Genomic DNA, 9,147 nt, shown 5'->3' with positions numbered 1-9,147 from the left:
CCCCCCCACCTCTGCTCCTTCCTCTGTGGGGTACACAGAGACCTTGCCTACGCCAAAGCCTTGGATGGTCTGAACTAGATGAAGTGCACTTCGGCCCAGAAATGCTTAGAAGTGCTGAAGGTACCTGCAACACTAACCCTCCTCTGATCCTGCAGATAGCCAGCCCTGGACATCCGACGAGACTGTGGTGGCCGGCGGCACTGCCCCACCTCTGCTCCTTCCTCTGTGGGGTACACAGAGACCTTGCCTACGCCAAAGCCTTGGATGGTCTGAACTAGATGAAGTGCACTTCGGCCCAGAAATGCTTAGAAGTGCTGAAGGTACCTGCAACACTAACCCTCCTCTGATCCTGCAGATAGCCAGCCCTGGACATCCGACGAGACTGTGGTGGCCGGCGGCACTGTGGTGCTCAAGTGCCAGGTGAAAGATCATGAGGAGTCATCCCTGCAATGGTCTAACCCTGCCCAGCAGACTCTGTACTTTGGGGAAAAGAGAGGTAGTGTCCCCTGAGTTGTTCCTCTCCTTCGGAACCGTGGGCTGGGGAGAGGGGCTACAGAGCTGGAGGGAACTGCCCCTGTAGGCCAGAGCTTGAGGCATGTGGAGACATCCTATGTGAGGAAGCCACATGCAATGAGCTCACCAGTAACTGGCTCCATAGAAACTTGAGCACTACAGCTCCAGCCTGGGCCGTGCACACAGGTGTGGTCCCATGGGGTCCTGGAGTGGCTTCAACCCCCCAAAAGCCCTAACAGGCAGCTGATGTCAGTGTTGCCCCACGCATCTCACAAGGAAGCATACAAGATCTAACCTACTTTTCTGAACATCTCTTAGGCGTCTATGCCCAGTGGCCCAGAAAAGTCACAGAATGACCCACGAATGCTCAAACTTGGGAGCAGGTTTTGCCTCCACCCCACCCCGCCATACTAGGTCCCCTCCGCCAAAGACCCTGGTCTGGGATTGGAAGATAAGCATGAAAGATGCCACTGCAAGCCTGGCTTCCAATGCTCCCACTTTCCCCAGCTCTCAGAGACAATCGGATCCAGCTGGTCAGATCCACGCCTCATGAGCTCAGCATCAGCATCAGCAACGTGGCCCTGGCGGATGAGGGCGAGTACACCTGCTCCATCTTCACTATGCCTGTGCGGACCGCCAAGTCACTCGTCACTGTGCTCGGTGAGGCTCCCAAACCCCAGTGATTCCGCAGCATGCTTCTTTGCAAACAAACTTCCCAGGTAGGCTCCCCGAAGCCAAGCAAGTCTTCAAGGATTTGGGGAAAGTTCACCCTGTGTTTCTCTTGAAGCAGGATGAAAAGGCAAAGAGAACTGCATGTAAATCCTTTCTGCTATACTTACCGCTTCATATGGAACAGACCTCTCCCGCTATTTAAATGTGGACTTCCCAGGCTGTAAGGAGGAATGATCACATTCATTCCACCTATCTCCCAAAATTATGTGAGGGAAGCATGAGGTGTGTGTGCTTGGTTTATTTATGATTTCTAAGACAAGGACCCCAGTTGCTTACACGCTTGTATCTCCCTCCACTGTTTCAATGTGCATCTTTGCTTCCCTGAGCATCCCACTATTTCTGTGGCTACCCACTCGGGCTCTGGGATGTCTGGCCAGGTACTGTGTCTCAGCTAGGGCACATCTCCCCAGTCCCATGCCTTCTTCCTTTGGCCTTCCCTTCTGGTCCTCAAAGAGGAGATCAAAAAGAAAGATGATTTCTCTAGCTTTCTACCCATTTCTAAGCCAAAGTAGAACCCAGCTGTTCTGACCTCTAGAGAGACCAGCTCTTCAGGGACAGCCAAAGTACGACCTCACGGTGCCTCTCCTTCCTATTCTGGCCATTTCATATCCATGGCAGGAATCCCACAGAAGCCTATCATCACTGGCTACAAATCATCATTACGGGAAAAGGATACAGCCACCCTGAACTGCCAGTCTTCTGGGAGTAAACCTGCAGCCCATCTCACCTGGAGGAAGGGTGACCAGGAACTCCGTGGTGAGTACATCCTGCTTAAGAGCTACGGGATGAGTTGGTCCTGGGAAGACAGATAGGGGGCAGGTATTTGTCTGTCTGTGTGTACATGAGACATGGTGTTGTAGGAGGAAGGGAGGGACAGATACTCTGTGTACACACATGTCCATCATCGGGACCTTGTGTGTACATATCCCTTTCACAACTGCCTAAGTCTGTCCAAGTGGAGACTTATCATGTATCTGTGTCTGCAGTGGGACCCACGTGATACCTGTATGTTAGGGCTCACTTCCTCTGTGTGTGTGTGTCTGTCTGTTGGTCTGTGTGTCTCTGTGTCTCTGTTTCTGCTCTCCAGGAGAACAAAAAGTACAGGAAGATCCCAATGGGAAAACCTTCACTGTGAGCAGCTCAGTGACATTCCAGGTGACCCGAGAGGACGATGGAGCAAACATTGTGTGCTCTGTGAACCATGAATCTCTAAAGGGAGCTGACAGATCCACTTCTCAACGCATTGAAGTGCTGTGTAGGTTGTGGGCTGTGGTGTGGTGGGGGGACCGGGCATGAGGTGGGGGAGTGGAAAAAAGGAAAGCAATTGTGACTGCACATGAAGCATTTCACGCAGCTGGGTGAATAGGAGAAAATGAGACAAGAGGTGACAGGGCTTGGCTAAGGGCTGGCACATTCTTCTGTAAAGGGATCAGTCATGAATATTGTAGGCTCCGAGAGCCACAGACAATAGGCAAACATATGAGCGGGGCTGTGTTCCAATAAAACTTTATTTACAAAAGTGTGCAGCTGGCAGGATTAGCCCCAGGGATGTTTACCAACCTCTGGGTTAGGCCAGTGTAATCCAGCTAGATAGTCAATTATAATGGTAACTACAGCAAATACAGAGCCCCAGGATGGACCGTCCAGTCTTGACTCCTCTAGTTATTAGCTGTATATGTTAAGAAAATTACCTTTCTCCCACTGAGCTTGATTTTTTTATTTGGGAAATGAGAGAGATGAACAAGGGGCTCCCTCACCCTTCTTCTCAGTCTTATTTTCTGCGACTTCGGTAAGGTACTCATGGAAGGAAAGCACAGTTTCTTTGGTTTCATTACATATCCCCAGATCTTTTCCCTACAAAGCACTCCTCTCTTTGACCCAGTTCTGTCACTTTTCTTTGGATGTTGACCTAAACTAGTCATGGCCACTGTCATTACTCCCAACCTTTCCACCGATTTTGGTACTCTGTGTAAGATCTGCCTTTAATGTGGACAGAAACTTCTGAGAAAATGTGGACACCTGAAAGTTTCTTATCTGAAAAACTTAGAAAATTTCAAAAGCAACTTTTCTGGGCAGGGAAACTAAAGGGGAAAGAGTAAAGTACAAAGGCAGAAGACAGAGTTATAGCATGAGGCATTTATTGTGCTAACATCAAAATCTCACTTTTCAAAAACAACTAAAGCCTTGAATTTCCATCTTATGGAACAGCCAAGTTGATGATTACTCTTCCTACCTTCTATGTTGTTTAATCAATGGCCGGGCCCATTATTCAAACTCTCATGCAGGGAAGGTGTGGACAGCCTCACTGTCCGCTCAGCTGACTCTCAATGTGTAGCACACACTCGGATTCCAGACACAGTGCTGCCAGTTATAAACTCTGTCATGTGGGCCAAAGAGTCTCATCTCTCTGTGATTCCTGCTTCCCCCACTGAGTTATCCTGAGGGTAAATGAAACACTGCTTATGAAGGGACTTTGTACACTTCAAAGTTATATACTGCTATAAGCTATTCTTTAATTATTAGTTCTGAGTATGAGACCCCTAGCCTTGAGCATTTCTCTGGAGATCTGGTCCCTGGCCAGAGTGAGAAGATCCTTCCCCATCTGTGCTCTAAAGAGCATCTGGCAATTACTTCCCAGAGACCCTTGTGGCCCACCTATGATCAGCAGTCAGTCAACAAGTGCTGTATACTCTGGGCACTGTGCTAGAGCTTTCTGTGACTTGGAGGCCCCCAAACACCCATTTCCTTACCTGGCCTGACTTTCTTTGTCCTGTTTGATTTTACTGAACCACGTTCATTAACTGGTTGTTAAGGTTGGCTCTACCCTTAGGGGAAGCATAGCCTCTTTATCTGCTGTTCTAAGCCAGCATCTGGTGGTATTGTTCTAAGCTACCATCTGGCCCTAGCCTCCCAAGCAGCCCTTTGGCGTCAATGGCAGATGCCATTATTCCTTTGCAGAGCCCATCTATATTGTGTCAGGGCTTTTTTTTGCAGCCAAAATATGACCCCCATCTCTCGCTGTTTCAAAGCTTTCATTTCATGTTTGCACTGACCGTTCCAAGCACTGTTTTGTGTTTAAGCATTGCACTCAGTTCTAAGCTCCCTGGCACAGCAGACAGAACCGAGGGGTTGCGAACTCAGTTAAGTGTCAAGTCCAGGCTCCTTTGTTTTGAGATTATATGTTAGGGCCTGTTTCTGGGCCAGGCAGTTTGGTAGACACAGATGAACTGCTCGTTCCCCTTCTTAGCTCTGTGAAGGCATCTACAGGCTCCACCAAGGACAGGTCTTCCAGAACCCTGTCCCGAAGAGGTTGCAATACGAGTTGCTCCCATGTTTCATAGCAAATGCTGTCTGCTCTCAAGAGCTGTGGAGAGGAAGGTCTGTGTTGCTCTTGGGCTCCCGAGACACTTAAGACAGAAGCTATGGTGTGTAACTCAGCAATTTCGAGATTTTAGGGATCTCCTAAGCAGCGTGGCGAGTTGTGTGTTCACAGCATTCCCTTCTCCACAGACACACCGACTGCAATGATTAGGCCGGACCCGCCACATCCCCGAGAAGGCCAGAAGCTATTGCTACACTGTGAGGGCCGCGGCAATCCAGTGTAAGAAGATCTGCATGCTCCCATCTCAGACACTTCCCTACCCCTAGATGTTCATCTTCCCTGAGCATCTCCTTCCCACTGCCTCTGCACAGCCAGAGCTGAGCCTCCCACCCCCCACCACTCTCTCCAACCATGTCTATGCTTTGTTTGCTCTTCTTCAAATTAGCAGATGGGTGGCACCCCCTAAGCTAAGCTACAGTGAGAAAGATATGTTAGGAAATTGCCACCATCTCTGGAAGGAACCCCAGAGGCCACCCTTCCTCTACCTCTGCAAGGCTGAATGGCTTTGGCCTCTGCAACTTCCTGAGCCTCATCAAATAGGTTGTGATTTCCCTGCTCCCAGTTTTTTCTCCCTTTAGTTCGCTGGCCTGTGCTCTCCTGAACACTGCTGATTTTTCTACCTAACAGGCCCCAGCAGTACCTGTGGGTGAAGGAAGGCAGTGAGCCACCCCTGAAGATGACCCAGGACAGTGCCCTCATCTTCCCCTTCCTCAACAAGAGTGACAGCGGCACCTACGGCTGCACAGCTACCAGCAACATGGGCAGCTACACGGCCTACTTCACTCTCAATGTGAACGGTGAGCCCTCTCCGCCTTCTCTGTCCATTCCTCACTGTCACTCTCCCACCTCCTGACGGCTTCTCAGCATGACTGGGAGTGGAGCAAAAAGAAAACAGCCACCAGGGAGGGCCCTGGGGCCTTAGGCTCCAGGCCCACCCAGGAATGTGTCCTAGTGAGAGATCAACAGTAGGGAGAGCTCTCATATGCCTTTGTTTAGGATCAGTGGCTCTCTTGGCACCATCTTCCATCCCTGCACTCACTTGACAACAAGAATAATAATTCTGCATTTTGAGGTTCCAGAGTCTGTCCAGTGCATGTGGACCTGGGCCGATATGCTCTTCTCCTAGCTCTCTTCCTAGAACCATGTATGGGCTGCATGTCTTTTTCTGAAGCTGTCCTTTTCTGAAGCTGCTGCTGCCTTTTTCTGAAGACCTTGGAAATACAATACTGTGTCCAGGTGGAAAGAAAGCTTGAACTAGGCTGAGAGATAGTCAGTTCCTTACTTAGAAGCCATCTTCCAGAGGAACCAGGGGACTCCTACTCTCAAGCCCTTCTCAAACCTAGGACAATGAAACTCAGCTTTAGGAGGAGTGACAGGCTCACACAGAGGGTTCTTTATGGCAAATCGGCAAGGGATATATGATCCTGGTGACTGTGGTGTCCTGCTAGAAAGTCTTACAAACCTTTCTGGAGCCTAGAGGAAGTAAAGTGTTGCAGAAACTTCAGAGGTTCTCTGACTTGAAGTGCCCATTAAAGTAGTAGGAGGTTGGGGGACCACAGCCGGGCCTCCCCAGGGACACGAGGCCTGAGTTCTTGGGACCAGAATGTCTGGATTAGTGATTCCCACTCCAGGGCCCAGGCTCAGTATAACAAGCAAGGCTATTGTAAGATGCCAGGAGCAAGGACAAAGCACTGAGGGCCGGACTCTGCCCCCAGATCTCTCCAGACCAACTCTGCTGACGATTGGCAGTGAGAGAAAGTTTCTTGGGCCTCCTTCCAGTTGTTATCCTGGTGCTCATCTTCCCCTCTGCCCTGTGCTGCGAAAGCCAAATCCAGGACGCCGTTTGACTGCGTCTGCTGCCAGTGCTGACGCCTAGTGGTGGAAAGAGTTCGTACATCTCCTTCCAAGAGCAGTCAGTCTGAAAACCTGCCCAGAATGAAATCAAATTAACCTAGAGAGGCAGCCTTGTAACAGATGACTACAGAGGTCATTTTGGCAGTGGAAAACTGTGCTTTTCTAAGGAATCTCCATTTACATGATCATCTAGGGGATTAACTTTCTGTTCGCACCACCTCTCCTATACTCCGAGGGAGAGAAACGGAGGGAAAACTCCTCCCACTTGACTTCCTCCAAATTATACCATCACACGTACCCCGGAATCTCGTGGAAGACCTAGGCTCATCCTCTTCTCCCTCCCAGGCAGAGCATAAAAAAATCCAAAGCACAAATGTTTTCTTTTCAAATAAGGCATAGACAGGCAAGGAACTAAAAAGCTGGCCCAGTCAAGCCTGAGAAGACATAAGGTGGGAAAGAAAAAAACAAAGAAGGAGCCAATGAGGCATCAAGACTCCAGCTGAGCCCAAGGAAAAACAGCAGCTCTCCCATGGGTGGGAGAGTCGTAGCTGTGGCTAACGTAATGCTGGATTCTTCAGGATGGTGTCCTGTGGACCTGTTTCGGGCGCTTGGATCCTGAGGATGGCTAGGCTGTCCTTGCTTCACCTGGCCCACAGTCTATGTTGCTCTACTGCTACGGAGAGGATAGATTCCGTAAAATCAATGGCAGAGATACCACCATCCTGGGAGAAAGCAATTCAGTCCTTGCCTGTAAACCTTCAAATGCTGACAAAGTGAAGATGGAATTCCAGGCCTCCTCATTGAGCCAGGACAGAGGTTTGGGGTATTACTGCAAAGAAGGAACATACAGGGTCACAAGATCTATCTTTTTTTTTTTTTTTTTTTTTTTTTTGCAAGATGCTCCATGCTGTCCAAGTGCTCAATTCTTGGCTCCATCAGCTTTTTGTTCCCTATCTGATCTCAAGCCAATGAGTAAAGGGGCTGAGATGCTCCCTAGAAGAACTACCTCAGAATACCAAGCAGACTGGTGGGTAAGAGAACATGAAAGATGGGGAAAGAAGACTCTAATAGAGTACAACTGAGAGATGGGGAGAGGGATTGGGAAGGAGTAGTAAAGTAATAATCTGTGATCAAGGTCGAGCTACAATGCCTAGGACTCAACTTCCATGGTCAAGTAGGAGAGGATTCATTATTTATTTATTTATTTATTTATTCATGAGCAGATCAATTTGTTTAATAATTACTACCTTCCAGGCCTGGGGTGACAAACAAGCACAAGCTAAGGCCTGCCCCCTTGCTGAATGTAGCCACTCCATTTTCCCCATGGCTGTGGCCACGCTGTGCTCTGTGAGACTGTCTGGGGCCAAGCCAGAGTGCTGAGACAAGGGTTCTCTCCAGATCTGACTCTGTGCATCCTCCTCCCTGCAGACCCCAGTCCGGTGCCCTCATCCTCCAGCACCTACCATGCCATAATTGGCGGGATCGTGGCGTTCATCGTCTTCCTCCTGCTCATCCTGCTCATCTTCCTGGGACACTATTTGATCCGGCACAAAGGTCAGAGGCATCCGGAGGGTCTGGGTGGGGTGGGGAAGACCAGCTGGGACAGGCAGGAGGAAGAAGGCTGCAGGAAGGCCGTCTGGAGACAGCCCCGTGGAGTGTCTGAGAGAGAAAAACTCCAGCCAGCCCCTCTAGTGCCAACCCCGTGTGATAACTGAGCGCCACCAACCCTGCAGCAAAGCCTGATCACTTGGTGATCACCCAAGTGAAATCCAACCTTCCCACTCAGTCAGCTGCTCCTGCTGCTCTGCCTCCAGGGTCTCTGCTGTGAGACCAAACGCTTTGGAATCCATCTCCAGCCCATTATTTCCTGTATGGTCTCTCGGTGTCTATTGAGCCCCTTCCCTTCCTTGATCTTACTCCCTTTCCCCACTCTATCTCTTTTCTTTTCTCTCTTCTTCTCTTTTACCTCCCTCCTTATATCTATGTCACCCCCTTATTCCTTCCTCTCTGACTTTCTGCTCTGTTATTACTCCCAGCCAGCAGCCCAGATGCAGGGGTTGGTCATACAGGAGCCAGATATCAACTGCATTGCTGAGGGGGCTGACATCACAGTTTCCCCGTCACCGACTTGCACGAACACACACACACACATGCGCGCACACACACAGGCACGCACACACACACGCACACGCACCTTTTTCCTCACCTGTGTTACAGATGAGATTCTAATTCTTGATGGCAGGATCCATTATTCATGGGGGTATGGTCAGGTGAGGAATGTTGGCCACGGAGTGCAAATTAGGCAAGATGGGATGGAAGAGAGCTCCTGGCAAGACTAGAATGCGTGAGCAGTGCGTGGGTGTGTGGGGAAGTGGGCAAGGTGGCCCTCAGAGGTTTAGAAGCCGCTCCTAAAAGGTGGAGCCTCTGTCTCCACACAGGCACCTACCTGACACACGAGGCGAAAGGCTCCGATGATGCCCCGGATGCTGACACAGCTATCATCAACGCAGAAGGCGGGCAGTCAGGCGGGGATGACAAGAAGGAATATTTCATCTAGGGGCATCCGTCCACCTTGTGCGCCCCCCCGGGGCCCCGTGGGGACTGCCGGGGCCATCATCAACCCGGACTTGTACAGAGCGACCCCAGGGCCGCCCCTCCCGCTTGCT

At 50.2% G+C, this 9,147-nt stretch overlaps 1 protein-coding gene across 1 annotated transcript in view; it reads left to right on the top strand.

The window, feature by feature from the left end:
• Positions 1-9,141, top strand: part of Cadm3 (cell adhesion molecule 3) — a 29,697-nt gene extending 20,556 nt beyond the window's left edge. Inside the window, exons 4-11 of the mRNA XM_010608083.2 lie at positions 356-496; positions 1,021-1,173; positions 1,864-2,001; positions 2,333-2,500; positions 4,756-4,846; positions 5,255-5,424; positions 7,910-8,035; positions 8,920-9,141. Coding sequence (XP_010606385.2) covers positions 356-496; positions 1,021-1,173; positions 1,864-2,001; positions 2,333-2,500; positions 4,756-4,846; positions 5,255-5,424; positions 7,910-8,035; positions 8,920-9,038 — 1,106 coding nt within the window. The 3' untranslated portion in view covers positions 9,039-9,141. The remainder of the gene's footprint in view (positions 1-355; positions 497-1,020; positions 1,174-1,863; positions 2,002-2,332; positions 2,501-4,755; positions 4,847-5,254; positions 5,425-7,909; positions 8,036-8,919) is intronic.
• The last annotated feature ends 6 nt before the right edge of the window (positions 9,142-9,147 follow it).

The sequence above is a fragment of the Fukomys damarensis genome, unplaced genomic scaffold, assembly GCF_012274545.1.
Source record: "Fukomys damarensis isolate Sample0158 unplaced genomic scaffold, DMR_v1.0_HiC HiC_scaffold_19, whole genome shotgun sequence".
NCBI lineage: Eukaryota > Metazoa > Chordata > Mammalia > Rodentia > Bathyergidae > Fukomys > Fukomys damarensis.
This window is presented reverse-complemented; position numbering and strand designations above follow the sequence as displayed.